Genomic DNA, 20,490 nt, shown 5'->3' on the forward strand with positions numbered 1-20,490 from the left:
TTGAGGTATCTGGATACAGGCAATATTTTCACACAGCCTTTTCTTTCCTTTTTTTTCATCTGAATTATCTGTCTGACAAATACTTTTTAACCTTTTGACCAATACCAACCCAATTAACAGAATATTAGAAGGTTTAATTGTAATTATGTTTTTACATGTCTGCATGAACAAAATCAGCATCCAGTAGTGAGATAGAAAGCTAATTTGCTATTTCAAGGAGATAGAAGCCTGTATAGATGCACAACTACACAGCCCCTCTGACGATGGCCAAACAGCCAACTTCCACATGTGTAGCTGTAGACTGGGCCATTTACAGACTATGCCTTGTTAAGGGGTAGATGACACTGCTAAGGGAAAAGAAGAGAGTTTGAAGTTTATGGTCTTAAGGTGATTGCAACTCAAAGAACACAAATCCATAAGAAATCAGATTTCACTGGTTTCACCACCTATAGGCACTTATCACACAGTTACATTTGATTTTTTTTCTTTACATTCACAGCGCAATAAACCTAAAACTTACACTTATTAACTACACTTATTTTGCAAGAGTGTTTGCAAAAAGAGCTGTTGCCTTGTGAGGAAATTCTCATGGGCAAAGGAGTGTAATAGCACAATAAAATGAACTGCATATTAAAAGTCTATGATATTATTTTAAGTGAAACTGAATTGATATAATACTGAGTTACTCATTTAGCTACCACACTGAAATTACGGAACTGATATTTTTTTTCCCAAATGGACTTTTCTTTGACTTGTAATAAATGCGAAAAAACACCCCAAAATATTGAAAAATAAGCTTAGGAACTTCTTATCAGGTATGTTTTATTAGGTCAGGGGAGGACCTTTAACCATGATTTTCAAAGACACAGGCAAAGACAACTTTTACTAAATTTACTAAACAGACTAACTAGGTATATGACATTTTGGGTAGAGATGTCATTCCTACCAAAGCTGACAAATTTTCAGAAATGTGCGTTTACACTTTCTTGGTTTGGAGCTTCACCAAATTGTATTCTAGGAATGCTCTCAAATTCACAAAAAAAATTGTCCTTACATTGAGTGAATGTGTATTTAAGGGTATCCTTGCTGATTTTGTATTTCAGAGACACACAATGTTCCGTTAACTACTAACTTTTTTAAAGGAATAAAATCCTAAAATGTAAGTTTTAGAAATTATGCTAAAATAATTTAAGTTCTTGAGTCTTATGATTCTTAAAATACTCATTCATAAAGATCTTTTCCAAAGTAGAAAAGGCTGCAAAATTATGATTATTATTCATACATAGATGCAAAACTTTAATCCAAATTCTTCAAATTGTTTTTTGCATGATAGCTTCTAAGATCAGCTTTTAAAGGTTTCATATCTTAGTTTTCATGAATTAGGATGTGGTTGCGTTGCTTGGATCACAAAATTAGGGATGAACATTTTAACATGCTTATTCATTAAAAATATGAAATAAGTTATCCTAATACAAAAGTTTTCAAAAAAGCATGTTTTAACTGTTAACTAAATTCTGCTAATTGTCTTTTCAAAACCAAGATTCCCTTGATAGTGCCCATTTAATATAGTTGGAGGGATATCTGTACATCTAAAGCAAAGAATATTTTCCTACTTAAAGGAATTTGCAGCACTGAAGCAGAGACAGAAAAACATCTGATGACTGTGTATTATGACAGATTCTTTCATTACAACACTCTCTCATTTGAGATAGTACTTCTTAGCAAATATTTTTAACCACCGTAATTGTTATACTTAAGAGAAAAGCAAGATGAATAATAAACCCAGTAACCCTTTTTGAGTTCTACTGTATTAATCCCTATAGAGGATTTAAGGAGTCTGGTGTTTCTGTAAGCCAAATAAAACATGCACACAGCCACACAAAAGATAGAGGCCTGCTTCCTGCTTCTTAAGGGGTTTAGATGAAAAAATAAATTGAAACTTAAGGACTCTCTGTTTATGATCTGTAAACAGATTGCACACCAAACTTGCAAAGAACAATTTTGACCAGTTTTATCCACAGAATGGGATGGTTACGAAGAAAATGAATCAGCAGCTCAAAAAGAAAGTGGGAGAAAGATGTGAGGCCTTTTTCCTTTAGATTCAGGATTTCAGAAGGAATTTCTCCCATATGAAACAAATTCACTAAGGGAAAACATCCTCAAAAGAAACTACGCCATAAAAGCATGTAAGAGACCATTAAGAAAAAAATCTCTATTGCCTTTGACACCATTAGTATATTATCCAATAGTTTGGTCAATTATGTCAAATCAAATTGACAGTTGCATAGATTGCCAGAGACGTAAGATAACTACACACCTACTTAGAACCTAGATTGTTTGCATTAACATATTGCTACAGTATTTCTAGAGAAGCTCTACCATATCCTTAAAATTAACTCACTATGCAATTATGTGAAGATTTTTTCTTGTCCTAATTTCATCAGAATTAATGTTGCAAACAGTTCCAAAAGAAAGAGTGATTTAGAAAAAATTTAATTGCACGTGTAAAAGTTGCATTGTTGAGTCTACACATCTGAAATTGAAATCTATCTTCAATGGTTTTATCCATCAACAACATCATAAAATATCTGACTTGTAAGGCAGTTAAACATATACTTGCTTTATCATAGGAAACAGATTTTTAACATACATCACTACTGAGTCTGTGCACCATCTGTAGGTAGTCTTCATTTGAGCCATGTCTAGAATTATCAGCATGATGATTAGCTGAATTTCCAGACAACTGACTTGAAACTTTATTTTCATGGAGATTCCTCATCCCAGCTGTGACAATGGGACTGGATACAGAAGCTGAAATATAAAAAAAGTAAGTAACTGTACTGATACACTCACAAGTCATGAATTTGAAAAGTTTCAGAGAAAACACCCTAACAGTGGATATTAAAAAGTTGGATGCAAGAAGCCTGGAGTCTGAACAAGAATCCAACTTGCTACAAATACCTTGATAAAAAATAGATTATCTAAGATTTTTCAAATGGATTTAAAATCTTAATTCCATGTACAAATTAGCCAAATTTCTCTCCATATTTGTTCTAATTACAGTATCTTCCTTACTGATTACAGAAAACTTTGTTTACTTCTATATAATTTGAATTCACTACCTTAGTAGCTTTCAATGAGAGATACAACATTACATATAAAACAGCTGTATATATATTCTAAGCACAATGTTAAACTTCAAGAAAAAATTGTTTAAAAGAATCCAATAGAATTCTACCTACCAACATAGAAATGCCCTAGATACCTTAATACTGTTCATGGGTTCAAGATTGTTTTTAGACAAAGGAAGAACAAAGAAATCCATTCGTTCTGAAGGTCATCTTTGCCAGTTACTGCATACCTTCAGCATAATTCAAGCCAATTAAGAATTAATCTGACACTAAAAAAGGCCAGTAAGGCTAAAGAATCTTCCAGCAAAACTTAACTTTTCCTTGGCAGAAATGAGATTTTCCCTAGTACATGTAAGTGATGGTCACAGCTAACAAATGTAACTTTTGGGTTGTTCAGATTTTTTTTATTGTCATGTATACAGGACAGCAATGCAAACTGGATGCAAATAGAGGAGCATTGCAACATGAATGTGTTTTACCTTTTCTTCTTCTATTTAATCTTTTAAAAACAAAGTAGATACTACCACTCTTTACAGCCAGAAAAGCAAAGATTAAATACACCTGCCTCAAACATCTGCATTAAGCATGTAACTCCTTCAAAGAAATTAGAAACCCATGAAACATGCACATGAAAGTAAAGTTGACATGAAATAGGAGAACAAAATAAACATCACAGACTTACCTTGCATTTGAGGATGAGCTGTATAACTTGGAGGATGTGAATACGACATGTAGCCTGCAGGGCTTTGAGGAGCATATGGACTAGGCACTGGACTGTTCTGTTGTGCCAAAAATCTGCTACCAGAGCTTGTCTGTGGTGGCACAAACCGGCTAAAAAGAAAACAAAATTGAAAAAATGTTTTTAAAAGTTGAACTAGAAAATGTAGACAAATTCATTATTTCTTTTGGAAATTATATCTTCAGAACATGACAATTTATTTAAGATAAAAAAAGCCCACAGCACAGTCAAGAACTTCCTTCAAAAGCAGTATTTTAAGCTGCCTATACTTTCCTAACTGCAAATACTACTTAAGAGTCAGAAGATAATAAAAAGCATTCATAGGACCCTCCACCTAGGAAAAGAAAACAATGACACCAGTATGTATGGAAATTAGATCTGCAATTTCCGAAAGTTAATCTCAGAAATTTGAATGAAAGTGACAGCAATTTAATCGACAACTCAGTCACTAGGATTAACAAGGAGCCATTTACTCGTTCTTTACTTTCCAGTAAGATTTCAAGTAACTCCGTCTAACAGAACTACACTGTCAAGATACAGGAATGTGATAGGCAGTTAGGTAGGACCCGACCCGAGCCCACTGAATACAACTTTCTCTTTCACTGGCTTTATCTCAGATTCACTCTACAGAGAGGAAGCCATAAAAATAACATTGACTTGTAACAGTACATTATTACTTACATTCTTATATGAGCTTTTCAGAATTAAAATAACCAAATAAATACATGAGAAAGTATGTTTCATATTTTCATAACCCTTGGTTCTAAATAGGAACTCCATGAAGCTAAGCTTCCATAGAAAGAAACAGCAAGTTTCTTAACACAAGAATTTTGCAAGGATTTCAAGAAAACTTTGTACTATTCATTGTAATATTCACAATCTTTTGAGATATCTAAATATCTTTTTAAAATATCTTATTAAGATATTTAGATATCTAAATATCTTAATATCTAAAAATCTTTTTAGATATCCCTTTTAGATATAAAAGTTAAGAAGTGTACTGGTTGTTGTGAAGATATGGAACATTTCATTTGCCAAACAGTTACAGTAACTTGAAGTGAAACCTGAAATCAGTTTATTTTAATAATGATATCTAATAACTGAAGATGGGATCTTTTAAAGCCCAGTACCTGGGTTGAAACTACATGCAGAATGCTCTCCTCTGGTCCAGACTACTTTAATATATTAATAAAAGCCTAAATTATAGGTAGATGCTACTTGCAAACACTCAAAAACCCAGAAATCTGACAAGGATGCTGCTGGAAGACTGGCCAAACTATTGGGCCTATCCTTCTGCAAGAAGCCTTTTGTACACCTGTTACAGTAGTACTCCATGCTTTTATAAATCTTCTTTCCCACCATTCTGCTAAACCAGTACTGGGACATGCTGGAACACACCACTCTATTCTCTGCTATCCTTTTGCCACCAGTCTCAGCCTCTGACACGGGTAGAAGACAACCAGAGGGTAACAGGACGCAGAGGGACTCCTTAGGCAGGAAAGAAAGCTTGGCCAAATTACAGGATGGAGCGAGAGAGAGGAGAATTCATGATGAATCCTTGGAATACAGGGATTAGTTCACTGACAGAAAGATATTTCTTTGTGTATCAAGAAACTTACCCCACTGCCAGACAAATGCAAAATTTGTTGTGACACCGATCATCTTCTACTTACATACTTGCTACAAGAATTGGCTGTCAGTGTATGAAGAACTTGAAGTTCACTCCCCTCCCACCCCACTAAAAAGAAAGGATTACCTGGAAGGGCTATGTGAGATAGTGGTTTGTTGATAATTGGAAGATGCAGGACTACCACGCATGGAATTCTGAGAAATATTAAATTGTGACATCATCATCCCTATTAAAAAAAAGATAGCAGCATTATTTTGCACGCATTTCCTTTTCAATCAATGAAGTATCTCATTTCAGAATTTACTGTATACAATGAGATTATAAACTTTAATAAGATTATAAAACAGACAATAAGATCATCTACCCTCAACTGTTAAAAAACATTAGAAACTACTGAATTCATGTAAAATGTCCATTTTACATCATGACATAAAATTGTGTTCCCTAAAGTTGTGTTAATTCAGTTACAAATATTAACAGTAGTTTCTTCCTCTCTTTCTTTTTTTCTTTCTTTCTACCTGTTCCTTAGAGCTTTCTAAGTCAAAACCTAGTAGTAAAGAGAAACATTTTAAGCCAGGACATATATTCAGCACCTCAGGCTGGTGTGTACAGTACTCGTTGTGCTAATAAGCAAAAGATCTGGCAGATTCACAAGTCAGAAGAACAGAGAAAACTTATCTTCAATTGTTGGAGCAAGTATAGCAACCAGTCATCCTGGGCTGAGTGCTGCAAGATATTCTCACTGCTCCAATAATATTTAGCGGTCTCTTCCTACTCAGAGAAAAAAGCTTTCTACTCCACCTCTGCTAAGCTTAGAAGGAATGTTATCAAAGAGGGTGCTGAAATATTTCAATAGCAAGGCAGAACCAATATCCCAGCTGTGGCTCCCACAGCTAGTAGATAACCATAGTCATGTTTTGGAAGTTCAGGTGTCGAACCAGCTGGCAAGCCACATGTACCGCAGTTCTTGAAACTAATTTAAGAGGCATTTTGACAATGCCCTTAATTTGGTTGAACTTTCGGTCAGCCCTGAAGATGTCAGACAGCTGGGTTAGATATCATGGTAGGTCCCTTACAACTGAAATATTCTCTTCTATTCCGTTCTGACTCACATCACTGTAAAGGACAATTTAAAGGAATCTTTTTTTTCCTCTCTTCAACACAGGAATAAAGAACACCCTAACAACTACATGACACTTCATTTACACACAAATGTAAATGAATTTGAAGTTATTTTAGTGACAGAATTTCATGTCTTACAGCTAAAAAAGTGTCAGAACTCATGAGCACACAGTATCTTGGAATGCCAAAGCAAGTGATCTACAGCCATAGGTAGAAGCTCACTCGTATTTTAGACAGTTAGACAAAAAGTTCCCAATATGAAATTGTTGGAAGATTTTTGTTAATCCTACAGTTTCTATCATCAATTTCAGTTACTGCAATAATCACATGTGCAAAACTAGATTCAGAAACCTTCCCTGTCACCCTCTTTGCTCCTCCACTTTCTCCAGTAGATAGAGATAATCCCGCAAGAATTAAGCTATTACTACCTCCCAGTAGGTGGTAAATGCTGCATTCTATGTACTTGAGCACACTAAAACTGGCCCTCAACAAGAGTTAAAGTCCTGTGTTGTGCTGTAAAAAGTTAGATACTTCCATACCTCAATATAAGAGTACTTTTCAGTGTCCGGAGTAACAGATGGGGACTCCTCAACTTCTATAAAATTTGTTTAAATGGATACTGGTTACCTCACACAGAGGCAAGTGAACATGAAATCCCAAGGATTTTTTATGCTGGAACCAGTACCCAGCATGCCCACTGCCCCCTCACCGCTCACTGGCACTCTCAACACAGCCAGGTATAATATTTCAGCCAAAAAACTAACCGTAACATTCCTGTACAGAAAGCTGACATAATGTATCCGTATCAGCATGAACTATACAGACAAAGTTTCAGTTTTGTACTTAAAGTACAGAGTGCTCTTTTCAAGGGCTTTAAAAATATATCTATTTGTTTTCTCCTCCCTAATTTAAAACATGCTTTGAACCACAGATGTGTTCGTTTTTGTTTTAAAAGAATGATGGAAAACACATAATTAATTTTCTAATGTAATTTTAAAAATCTCCTAATTAACTTAATCTGTGATGGATAGCTCTCACTTCGCTATCTCTGTTATGGATGGCAAGGGTAGGCCCAGTCCAGGTAACTTAAAAAGAAAAAAAGAAAGAAAAAAACCAAAACAAAACTGAACACCCCCCAACAACCAAAAAACAGGTTTTTCCAAAGTTTCCAGACAGATAACTGTATATGTGATAATGATGTAATGAGAAAGAACTAAAAACAAGCCCCAAACACTGGGTCTAAAAGGGATTTGAAATCAGTCTGGGGCCATTAGCACTACAGTATCTTCTTTTACTTTTTCACATTGTTGTCATATTACTACATAGCACTGAGAAAACATCATCCTAGTAGAAACATTACTAGAATGAGATTCCTTACATATACTCCCAGTCTTACTACAATTTTTCTTCTTATAAAAAAGCAATATGCATAAATCCATTTTAGCATTCCTATCAAATGGCAAAGAATGCACTTCATAAAATCATAATTCAAGGTTACATAAAAATTCTTCAACAACTAAACTGTATTACAACAGCATACATGCTTAAGCTAGGATAGCTCAACAACAGATGATTTTTCCGTGAAATATATATTCCTATTAAAAGTACCCATGTGAAGTTTTTTCCTTTTACAGGCAAAAGTGCACTTGAGTTCTTGTATAAATGTAAAAAAATTATTGAAGTAATTGACATTTATGGAAAGATGCACAAGGTTTTAGTCTCCCAAAATTCATAAACAGCTTAGAGCTGTAGGGCATCACAAGTTGCTAAGATGAGGAATGGAAGGGAGGAGTGGTTAAGGATGCCTCATTCAACCTTATTCGTTACTCCAGAACTGTTAAGAATTCTCACTGCAATGATACACTATAACCATACAGATTTTCAGTAAGATCAACACATATTTTTTCAACTTCAATTATTTACTAAGACGAACATATTAACCTAGGCATAAAAAATTCAAAATAAAATTGTTTTGAAATAAAATCCAATTACTTATCCTACAGATTAAATTTTGAGGTGAAATAAAACATTTTTTAGAAAAATACCGGGTAGCTTTTACTTTCCTTCTTTTTACAACACAATTGCTCTTAGAAGATGTTAAGGTACATAGCTTTAAATCACTATCAAATACAAGGCAAGGCATAAATACAACAGCTGTGCTCCATACATATTTGTGGTTAATATCAGTCCCCTAGATTTACAGAACAACATAAAATTAACCAATAGATAATCAAAAATCCTTACCGCTTTGTACCCCGTATCTGTTTTGCATGCTTTTCTCCCTGAAAACATTAGGATTCCTTGCCAGGATAGCCTGCAGCAAGACTGGTATATCTCCCTCTGGATCATCACTGCCAAGGTTATCTTTCAACTCTCTGGAATTGTGGAAGTAAGCAAATAAAGAGGCAAATGCATTTTCAAATTATAAGAAACTATGAGTCAAGTAAAAAAAAACCAAAACCAAAAAAACAAAAAAAAAAACCAAAATCAAAATGAAAGAAGACAATTTACTGTTAAAATATAGGAAAAATCAAGTCTGCAAAGCACTGCTTCCTGCCTCTAGATTTTTCACTCTCTTCTTAAAGGACGGGCAGAAGAAATATTTCCTCCTAGTCCTCACAGTCATTTTCTATTACTCAACTCTTACATACATTGTATATGTGGCTGTCAGTTTCAGACTATCATAAGAAGTTTCTTAGGCACATTTTTATACCATGGTCTTCTCTATAATAGAATGCTTTGGCATATCATCAAGAACGTATTATTGTAGAAGTGAAAATAACATATGCATGAATGTATAACATTCACGTTTCAACTCAATGCTTTGAAAATCTTTTTATTTTATTTTTATAAAAGGGGAAATGGGCATATCTTTGAGATCACAGGATTCCCTCTGAACCATAAGGAAATGTAATGGATTTTCTATAAATGCATCTGTGCACTCACTTCTTGTTTGCTTTGAGGACTTTTTAAAGCTAGTTCCACTTGAACAAAACAATTGATTAGAACATGTAGGAAAACGACAGTGTTGTCAACATAAAACAATTCAAAGGACACCAGGGAGAAATAAAAAAAAAATAACAAAAAGAGAATACATTAGCATACTTGATGGCTCAACTGTTAAAATACTGAAGTTCAATACCTAATCAGAATTGACACAGGTGTCAAAAATTTTCTTTTGGGTATGTAATTTGTCTACACGCATTAGTGACTGACGTTGAACACAAATTAGTATTGCACAATCAACACCACGATGTCTGCACTCTTAACTAGCAAGGAAGGAATAAGCATCAGATCTATAAAATAACCCCCACAGTTATGCGTAAGGGGTGCTGAACAATTATTAACGTTGTCTGACTGAAACACTTGACTAAGTCTTATATTGCAGCCATCTGCAAAGTAAGCCTAATGAAAAACGTGCATGTTCTAATTTTCATACTCTCACAAACTTCCTTCTCAATCCAGTTAGTTTTGATTTCAAGGAATAAGGATGATGATCTGATGTAGAAGTTCAAAATACATACATGTGATCTGTTGACACCTGATTGAGACTGTGGACGAGCTGTGAAACCAGATTTTCATCCCTGCAAGCCAGAAGGCAGTTCACCTCTTCAGCTATTCGTCCATTGAAAAGCAGGCTTTTTGTTGTGGTGGCAGGTAAAGGTGATGGAAGAGGCAGCTGGTTCAAAACTGTTATCAGAAAACAGAAGAACTTCAGAATCAATTCACAAGACACAAACATACAAATGTGGATACCCCCTTACTCTCTTATGAGATTAAGAAAGACATCTTTTGCAAATGACGTACAGTAGCAATATGAAGAGAAAAATTAGAACCTTGAAGGTTTGGAGTTACACAAGATGTTGGGAAGAGCTAGATTTAAAACACAGGGAACACTTCTACACTTTTTAAAATTCTTGAATACATACACATAAACACACACGTCCCTACTCACACACCCACACTGGACTCTCTAAACATTCAAGAATATTAAGCTATTTATTATGTTATGGCATCTTTCTGTTGGAGCCAAAAGCACGGATTAAGAAAAGGAAATTCAAAATTTTTGTAGCTACATGCAGTACTATGAATGCATTGAACATATACTTCCAGTTTTCTACTCAAATCTCAATATTTAATCGGTGTTCCCACTTCATAAGGTCTTTAAAGAAAAACCTAAAAAAACAACCCCCCCAAAAAACCAAACAACCCAACAACCAATTAAATCCACTAATTAATTCTCAGGGTTTTTTTCTCTTCTTGTATTTATTCCTATGCAAACCATCTTCTCAAGACAGGGCTAGTATTGTTGGTTGGTGTGTTCGCTGAAGCGCCAATTCAGTCAGAAAAACTTACAAATCTCATAAAAGATTTAGTGAAAACACTATTTCAATTAGATTATAAGCACACTTTATTTTAAGAGGGCATTCTTAGGTCTTCAGACATAACAAGGAAGTGTACATATAAGAAGGCTTGACCAGATGATTGCAGAGTTACTCAGACCAGAGGAAGGTAAGCCAGAGGAGGCCCAAAGGCTAGATACAGAGGAAGGTCACTTCAGTGGGCTCAGGAAAACAAGCTGACTCTAACTGCAAGTTACCAGGCTGATCACATCCCTGAGATCAAGGTTTTAACTGAACCATTAGAAACAACTTCAGAAAAAAAACCCAAAACCGCCTAAGTGAAACATATTCTTTTGGTTCCTTCATATTTTGAAATTACTTATTAAAAAAAATTGGGGTGATTCCAGCATTTTTATCCCATATAATGTATATCATTGCTGTACTTAGAAATAAATTGCAATTCATATAGCTGTGTGTAATATATTAAAAACACTAGCTTTCATTACTTGCATCAGATTACCCTGAATGTGCCTGAAACTTGGAAAAATTAGCAAAACCAGCAAAACATACTGATTAAAGCTGCGCAAACTTTGCTAGCTTACTCTGCTGCCTTCAGGCATCATGTCACCAGTTTTCAGGGCAACTAGTCTTGTCCATTCCAGTTCAGTGTTTAAAGGAACTCTTACACCAGAATCTCATCAGTGACTTCTACCAGTTAAGTAACCTTACCTGCAAATGCTTAATTCTGGAAAACTGTCCATAGCCAGAAACTTACTATTTGCATCCTGATGGTCTATTATTAGACATACATGATCATACATACACATCTAAACACATAAGCTGCATCTTCCACTTAAATACTTCAGAATATACCAGAAGGACATGAAGTGGGTTTTTCCTCCAACACATCTGCCTTTTTTACTGTGAGGAATTAAATTCAATTGCTGGATATATACTTCCAGTGTTTCTTGGAAAGCCTTCAATTTTCAACAGTGTAACAACAGAAGTGCTTAGAAGAAGCACCTAGGTCACTGAATCCAATTATCCTCAGACAGAAAACTGAGCTATAAAGTCTTTCTTACACTTTACATAACCAAGACACCCCTTTGTCCCAACTGCTCTTACTGCAGTGATTGTTCTAGGACTTCACTATAGAATAACAAATCTCCTCTTAGTTTTCACTAGAAATTAATTTTTGGTCACATTATAGTGATTTGGTTTTGTGTCAGTACCAGCTTTTAATGTAAATAGTTCTTTTTCTTTCCTTGCATTTTGTCTTCCTGACGTATTTAAAGTCAGCACACACACTTCATATGCTCCTTTTTTGGGCTGAACAGCAAAGAAAGAAGACTGAGGTTCAGCTGCTTATTTTTATTCTAGCAGTCATTTTGTGCACCTATTAAAAAGTTCAAAATTAATGAAGGTTTCAAGTATATTCAACATATTCTACAACTCTCTTGATAAGTTGCATATCAGTCTAATCCTGTGTCTCTTTCTTTTCAGTGAAGATGATAGGATACATATTTTAGAGAAGTGCTTCATCATCTATATGTTTTTCTTTATTTGTGCAGTACCCAGATATGTTACTGAATGATATTCCAAACAAATAATGAGTTCCTATATTTTGTTTCAGGTCTCCTCAAGCGTTCTTTTAACCTGAATTTCACTTTATGCTTAAATATGCATGATTTTTTTGGATAGAGTTTTACAATTCCAGCAATAACAAAACTAACATATTTAGTGTCAAGTCTGATTTTAAACAGATTTAACTCTAAAGAACTTCTAAAATAAAAATCTTTTTAGTATTTTGAAAATGCAGGTATTTACCAAAGAGGTAGAAAACAGCATAGTAAAGACAAGAAAAAGAATAGTACTTACGGTCTGTAAGACTAGCAATCCCTGCAAGAGTAGTGATGGGAACATGAGGCATATCCCCATTCATCCTGAAGTTCTGGGAGAGTAGTGCCTACACAGATATTTCAGTTCAGGTGCCAGCTATCATTACTTCCCATCTCCCAAGCACTAAACACAAAAACAAAAAGAACAAAACCAAATACAATCTCTCAGTTTACTTTTGAAAAATTTTAAATTCATTAACATAAATGAAACAGACCATACTACCTTTAGTTGCATACTGAGTGAATTTTTTTCAAGAGTGGATAGAACAGTGAAGATTTTTAAAAACAGGTGGCATTAGACAACTAAAAAGCAAGCTTCCTTCTGGTCTCAGAAGCAACCCCTTCATCAAAAAAAGATTCAAATTAAGGCAATTAAAAATAGTTTGGTCAGGTTATACAATACTGACTGAAAAACTGGTAACAAAACTTCTGTTAGTTCATGCTGAAGTGTGATAGGACTTAATGCATAACCAATTGAAGTAATTAGCTGTTATATTCACTTCCCAGTTTTGCAGAAGGAGACATTTTCTTAAAGAGACTAGCAAAACTAAAAGTAGCAATTTACAGATTCAAAAATAAAGGAGCAAACAAATTGACAAATACAAAATCTAAGTACATTATAAAAGCAGTAGCTATTGCAATATCTTTTTAATATATCACTGTCTGGTCAAACTACTACCAGAAATACTATTAATTCCTCCTGGGGAAAAAACCAAAGCTTTGCTACCACTGAACTAGCTCATTTATTTCCTGTAAAACAGCACATTTTATATTCAACTACAGAAAAGGGAATTAGTTCACTCAGTTTTCACTAATTGTAAAGATCCCAAATGTAAGGAAGTCCACACTGCTAAAAAATAATTGTAGTTCCAAACTATCAGAAATTTACAAACATCACACATTACAATCCCCTAGTATATAATGAAATTGACATGATTTTTCTGAAGACATTAAAGGAATTTGATATGTGGTTACCTGTTGTAAACAGGCACCTGTGTTGTCAGTTTGGGAAATTGTAAAAAGAGTCCTTACATAAGCATTTCTCTTACCTACTGAAATGCTGAAATCATTATTTACTTACACTTACTTTACAAGCCTACATTTTTGAGAATTACATATGAAATACATACAAACCACAAGATCCTTGTCATTTCCTTAGTAACGTTTATCTCATTCTTTCTCATGTCACACCAATGTAGCAACATACGGCAATATATAGCAATATATATAATACCACTGCTTATAAATACATATAGACTCCAAGACAAGGAAAACAACGTTATAAGTCTTTTTCTGCTCAAAGTTTTCATCAGCCACTGAAATTACGCTTTCAAAGATTCCCTGTCTGCACATTTGTTGAAAAAAATACTAATACTGAGGTTTAACAGAACTGTCAGTGAGTTGACTTCCTTTGCTGCACCTGCCAGAGTCTCATTCTAACCTAAATTACTTTTTTTAAAATTAAAAATATAGTACATTGCAGATACAGAAATCTAGTAAGTAAGGAAACTGCTACAGACTACAGATAGTTATTCTATGTGGGTTGCTGTGTTTGGTTTGTTTTTTTTTTTTTAATCCAGGAGAAAACATCCCACAGAGCAGTTTCAAGTACTACTCAATACTCAAGGGTTTTTTATCCTGAATGAATACAAATATATGCAGAATTTCACTGGTTGCCTAATTCCACAAATAAGCAATTCTAAAAAAGAAATTAAAAAAAATAAAATAAATACTCTAAGAGTCCCATAATGAGTCTGCAGCAACAAACCCACAGGAGATAACACTTCTAGAATCTAACTTTTCACTGAAAGCCTAGAAACTAAAGAACACCTTTCATGCATAAGTTACATTTACTATAAAAATGTCATGTCTGGTGGCTTCTCCTGACTGAAACTGCATCTATGGAAAGGCCACATCACTAGCCAGTATTATCGGAAATTTTTATGTAGCACAGAAATAGTGAAATATAAGAAAAAAAAGTCTATTCACTTTCACTTCCTCATCACATGAGAAAGCTGTTAACGCAGAGGCTGTTACTCCTAACTCAAGTTCATTCCTAATTCAAGTATTACCGCCACAATAAATAAATTATACAGACATTTTACAGGAAAAATTCCTCCAAAACCAGACACATAAAATTAGAAACCTTTTCCACAGATATGTGATAAGAAACCTGAACATGGCAAGGTCCAGACCTGAGAGTGGAGCAAGTGCAGTGAGCTGGGATGGTCAGGGGAAAAGTAAACTTTCTTTGAAAGAGAAGAGAAAAAGTGGTTGGTTTGTTTAACTAACAAAACAAAGGTCAAGAGGGGATGTGGTTGCTCTCTCTAAGGCGATCAAAGAAGGTTACAAAGGAAGAAAGCCACAGAGCAATGCTAACACAACAATAAATGGGCACGTGAATGCAAGCAAGAAGAAAAACAGAAAAGAGCTTTTCACCATCAGAGCTGCCAATTTCTCGAACAGCCTTCCAGTAGTATAGATAAGCAACACCACTACTCCAAAGGCGGACTGTACAGATGTTACAAAAGGGATGGGATGTGGTTGCCTGCACCAGCTGGGGGCTAAGCATGGTAATTCAGGAAGTCTATCTCTGACATTATGAAGTTTTTGCAAGCATGATGAAATGAATAAACAGATGAGAGTAAACAAGAGAGAAAGAGAGACTGATGGGATTAAGTGATAGGATTAGTTTATAAAACAAACACAATATGAAGAAACCACATAGTAATATCTGGGTCCAAATACTACAGCTGTTGTGTTGAGGGGAAAATTGCATCTGTTATAAAATTGGCAAACAAGGTGGGATTCAATTCCAGAAGCAGAGACTGGGATCCAGTGAAATTACAACTCAAACTTGATGCTACTGAGAACATCAATAAACTCACTGGCTTAAAGATCTTAAAATCTCAAGCACTTAGAGGAATAAAGATTGACAGCTCAAGACAGTATAGGTTTTTCCATACAAAATATCAGAACAGCATGTAATGATAGCTTGACTGTCAGGCAAGTTTTGCTGGGGTTTTCTCCCCTACCACCATTCCCCAAATGTAAGAAGAGTTAGAAGCGCTATTGTAGCAGCTCACAACTAGTCAAGAAGAATCATCATTTTCAATATCTAAAAATTTTCCATTGCCAGGTTTGTTCAGTAATTGTTATCAATACTATAACATTTTTACCCCTTAACTGAAAAAAGTGAAACTGTTAGTTATATTAGCTGAATTAAGGAAATCAAAGATCTACACTGGAAGGCCTTTAACCAATGCATTAGACTGCAGCGTAGCAGTTCAAACAGAGTACAAGAAATTCAGTCTACATATATGTATGAGATCTTGGATATTCAGTATATAGGTACTTATACTCTTGCTTCCTTATAAGAAAAAACGGATACCATAGAAGACATTTTAGGGAGGAAGGAACTGCAATGTACAAAGGAAGCAACACAAAGAAACCCTCAGTGAAAGGAAAACAGTGAAATGGCAGCGTATCTAAAGACTAACACATGAAAAAGTTATCATCATAATACACATTAATAAAGCAAAGCCAAGCCGAGATAGCATGGAAAGTAATATTTAAAAAGTTTAGGCTATGGATAATAAGTACCCATTTAAGTGTTATTTTTGTAAGCTATCCTTTTCACTTTTGTTTTTTTTAATGATCTATATTTGTATGTTATCTTCTTTCCCCCCCTTTTTTTGTTTTAATTATCTATATTCTCCCTTAATGCAAGGGCAAAATAAAGTGACGAAGAGAAGATGAAAGTAAGTTGGGAACAATTTAAGTACAGACACTGACATCCAGTGAAGAGAAATTACAAGCATAAAAGGGAAAAAAAAAAAAAAAGCAACAACCCAAGCAAACAAACCAAAAAAATTACCTTGTTAAAATAAAATAAGAAATAGAAACAAATTGCAATTGTATTTTTTCAGATATTGCAGCATTTAACTACCAATGAAATTATGAGAGGACTCTGACCACTGGTTATCATAGGAAGGTATAAGCTCTGCATTTATAAAACATTCCTCTTGGTTCAGAAACTGTCTTGTATCTAACAAAAATACCAGGTTTTCCCCAGCTTTGCTACATGCATGCATAAGAACAGTAAAAAACAAATGAAAAAGAAAAATCTGTTTATATGCACTAATACAAAAAGGCTCAGTAGCAATGCAAAGACAAGCAACCTATCTCAGAATTCAGAAGTTTTAAATGTTTCATTCCTCATTCTCCAGGGTATTCTTCAACTTATTATATATTTGGATTTAAAACAATAAATTATATGTAACTGACATGATATTTTCCAGGAAGTAAAAAGGTGGATTAAAATTAAATTTTAAAGAAAAGCTACAATATTAGACACCTATGGTTTTCTTTTTAAAATTAAATAGTCTTGTTTTATTTCATTTAGATCATGGAATCTTTATTTAACATGAAAGTACTTTAAAAAGTAGTTCCAGTTTCCTATATATTGAGTAACATCATATAGATTTAATGACAGCACCAGGATCTTGATTTCTTCACCTGCATATGCAAATTAAACCAGTACAACTATATAGTAGCTAATTTGTAATTTAGATGAAAAGAGAACATTTTCTTTTTGTTTAAATCAGCAAACCTGCAATCACAATTTAGCAACCTTTGTCTCATAGTCAGTTTTAAACTTCTACATTTTGCAAAAAACTGCTTTTCTTGTTTGTTACTACATAAATCTCTGCTAGCTATCAGTCCCTAAACTATCCTTTAAAAAATTTGCTTCAAGAATGAGAATCACAAAGAGAATGAATTAATATCGTTTAGTTCTAATTCAAATAAGGTATTGTGACTGAGGTACATCATACAGATTTATCCACAAGAGGGCAGATTTCTGGTTTCCATTCCACAGCTACAGTTTTATACAATGACAGTAAGTTTCCAGAACTAAATGCTTTCAAAAATACTTCAAAAAACATACTAAAGAAGAAGATATTGTTGACAAAACATAATTTGATACTTAAGTATCCGGGGAGGGGCAAACATACACATTTACAATATAAAGTATTTAACACAAATTCAATCTCAGAAAAAGTCAGTATTGGAAACAGAAGAGTGAATATTAATTAATCAGCTGCCTGGTGCAGCTGTCTAAGGCTAAAATAGTAACACAAGAAAACATGAAGCTACTGGATATTTATTTAAGTTGAACAGCCAAAGAGGTGGTTGCAGCATGTGGAGTGAGGTAAAGGAAAAGGGGGGGTGCAAGCAGGGGAGGGTGTGTGTGTGTGTGTACTAGTGAAATCTGTATGTTTCATTTATAAAGTGATAAGGCAGCAGAACCAATGATGCTGACAAAACAAGTCGAAAATGAAAAAGTTTGAGATAAGGATCACCTAGTACAACTTCTAAACCAGTATTAGGATAATGTGTTTTCCTATAGTAGGTGCTCAAATCACCACAAACTACAACCACTGTAAAAAAAAAAAAAAAATCTCAGTGAAAAATACTATACTGTACAATTGTAAATTGCTTATCAGCATAAAGCAATCTTTACGGAAAAAAAATTTAAAGCATCCAGTTTCTTAATCTGTAACTACGGCCACATTCCTTTGGTCTCTGCTGCTCTAATTGGGTAACAATGACACTGATGTCTCTCCTGCCCATGTGATACCAGTGGCAGTGACACCACAGTACATGGCAAGAGAAATACCAGTATGAGCAGCAGAAGCACAGACAGAATGAGACTGGCCTGTGAATTCAGCAAAAGACATCCCCTAATGCAGGAGCACACATACTTCTACCAGGGTAAGCATTAGTTGTGCTCTGCACCTGTAATAACTCTTCCCAGGGGAAGAGAGAAAGGGAGTTGACACAATCAGACCATGCCCGAATTCAGACCAAGCCATTTGCAGAGAACAGATACCTATAGGTAATATGCAGCTTCCCTGATCTGTGGGACAGTGGGATTGAGTGCACCCATGGCAAATTTGCTGACAACTCTGAGCATGTGATGCAGTTCCCACACTGGAGGGAAGGGATGCCATCCAGAAGCACCAAGACAGGCTTGAGAGGTGGGACTGTGCAAAACGTTGTGAAGTTTAAGTGGAGCAGTCATGATACTAACCATCACTGAGAAAAAAACATAAAAGGAAAACACCAACCTACTTCATTTGCTCATACATTTATTTCTCATCTGCAGTACATATTCCACACACAATTTTTACTTCAACAAAGAAAGTAAAAGCTCTTTTTAGCAAGCATAGCCATGTGCTTGCTCAGGCCCATATGCAGTGGCTGGTATTAGATACAGTTCATTTTATTGAAAGAAAATAGCTAAGGGATGTACAGAAGAGCAAAAGCAAATAAAAGAGTTCATTTAAGTCAGCTCTGTCAAATGGAGAACACTTCAGATTGCAATATCCATCTTTGTTAATAAAATAGTTGTGACACGTATTAGGGAGGAAGTAGCAGTTTGGTTTTTTTCAACTTTCTGGAGTGTCTCATATTAGCTGTTACTAATGCTGCCCTTTCCTAAGAACTGTTGTGTACTGACTTCCACTTATATTTTAAAGACTTTGTTCTTTTACTAGGCTGGAATTTAACCAGACTAAAAGCCTAGTGATTAAAAACTGAACCAAAACCTACTTAATACAGTAGTCTCTTCCAATTTTTAATCTTGCATTTCTGCCCTCGAACTCTCTCAGATGCTTCATAACCTTTACAAAACAAAACCGGTAAGAAATTAACCTCTTGAGGCAGCAGTTGATTTTAGACAAGTCTTCATGACACACAATTTTTGCCTCTTTTTTGACTTCGAAAATTAATTAAAATCTCTCCAAACTTCTTCCATACACACTAAGGAAACAGATGCACCCAGTATACCATTTCTTTAACCATCTGCAATAAACACCAACGGAAAATTCTACATAAACAGATTTAGTGAGCTGCATTTCAAAAGCACATCACTTCCTCTTCATATTGGAATTAATACTGACCAATGATACGTTATTTCGTTTGTCCTAATACTCATCTTGTTGCCCGTTTTTCAACTTTAACTTCTCACACGTACAAGAGAGATGCTATATAGCACTGCAGGTAGCTAAGATGCTTTTCTTCTGGATTGGTGTATTACTTCCCCTCATCCTCTCAACACAATGAAGCAATTCCTCCATGCAAAGACTCTCTTTACTAGCCTGCTGTAACATACCCAGTTTCTCTCTCTCAAATCAAATCCACTCCCACACCTCTCAGCTGCTGGACGAAGAGAGACAGCACACGTTGCAGCCTCTTTCTCAATGGGAACACAAGAATCTCCTCTATTCAACAACCAATTTCCACAAACTAAATTGTCTTGAGACTTCCAGGCCTTGTAAATTATAACTGAAATTTGCTGATGCTTTCCAAAATTATTAGGCTGAAGGACTTACAGATAAAGAGGTGCCTAATGATCAATAGGTAGAAAATTATTAAATTAATCAGTGTTTTTAGTGACTGTGTGCAGAAACACAAAGAGCTCCCGTTATACTGTCCTGCTGTACCCATTTGCACCATTAGTGGCAACATAATTATTTTTGTGGCTTTATAGCATTCACTACTGAAAATTTGTTCTGTTTGGTTCATTTCACCAAGGTAAATGAGGTATTATATATTGTTTATG

General features: G+C 34.8%; 1 protein-coding gene across 6 annotated transcripts in view; it reads right to left on the reverse strand.

Annotated features, from left to right (window-relative positions):
* Window positions 1-20,490, reverse strand: part of NIPBL (NIPBL cohesin loading factor) — a 136,395-nt gene that overhangs the window by 84,052 nt on the left and 31,853 nt on the right. For all 6 annotated transcript variants that reach the window (XM_048292360.1, XM_048292363.1, XM_048292356.1 and 3 more), the window contains 6 exons: window positions 12,844-12,987; window positions 10,147-10,312; window positions 8,867-8,997; window positions 5,627-5,726; window positions 3,814-3,962; window positions 2,651-2,811 (listed from right to left, as the gene is read on the reverse strand). In XM_048292360.1, the coding sequence (XP_048148317.1) occupies window positions 2,651-2,811; window positions 3,814-3,962; window positions 5,627-5,726; window positions 8,867-8,997; window positions 10,147-10,312; window positions 12,844-12,907 (771 nt within the window). In that variant the 5' untranslated portion in view covers window positions 12,908-12,987. The remainder of the gene's footprint in view (window positions 1-2,650; window positions 2,812-3,813; window positions 3,963-5,626; window positions 5,727-8,866; window positions 8,998-10,146; window positions 10,313-12,843; window positions 12,988-20,490) is intronic.

The sequence above is a fragment of the Corvus hawaiiensis genome, chromosome Z, assembly GCF_020740725.1.
Source record: "Corvus hawaiiensis isolate bCorHaw1 chromosome Z, bCorHaw1.pri.cur, whole genome shotgun sequence".
Classification (NCBI taxonomy): Eukaryota; Metazoa; Chordata; class Aves; order Passeriformes; family Corvidae; genus Corvus; species Corvus hawaiiensis.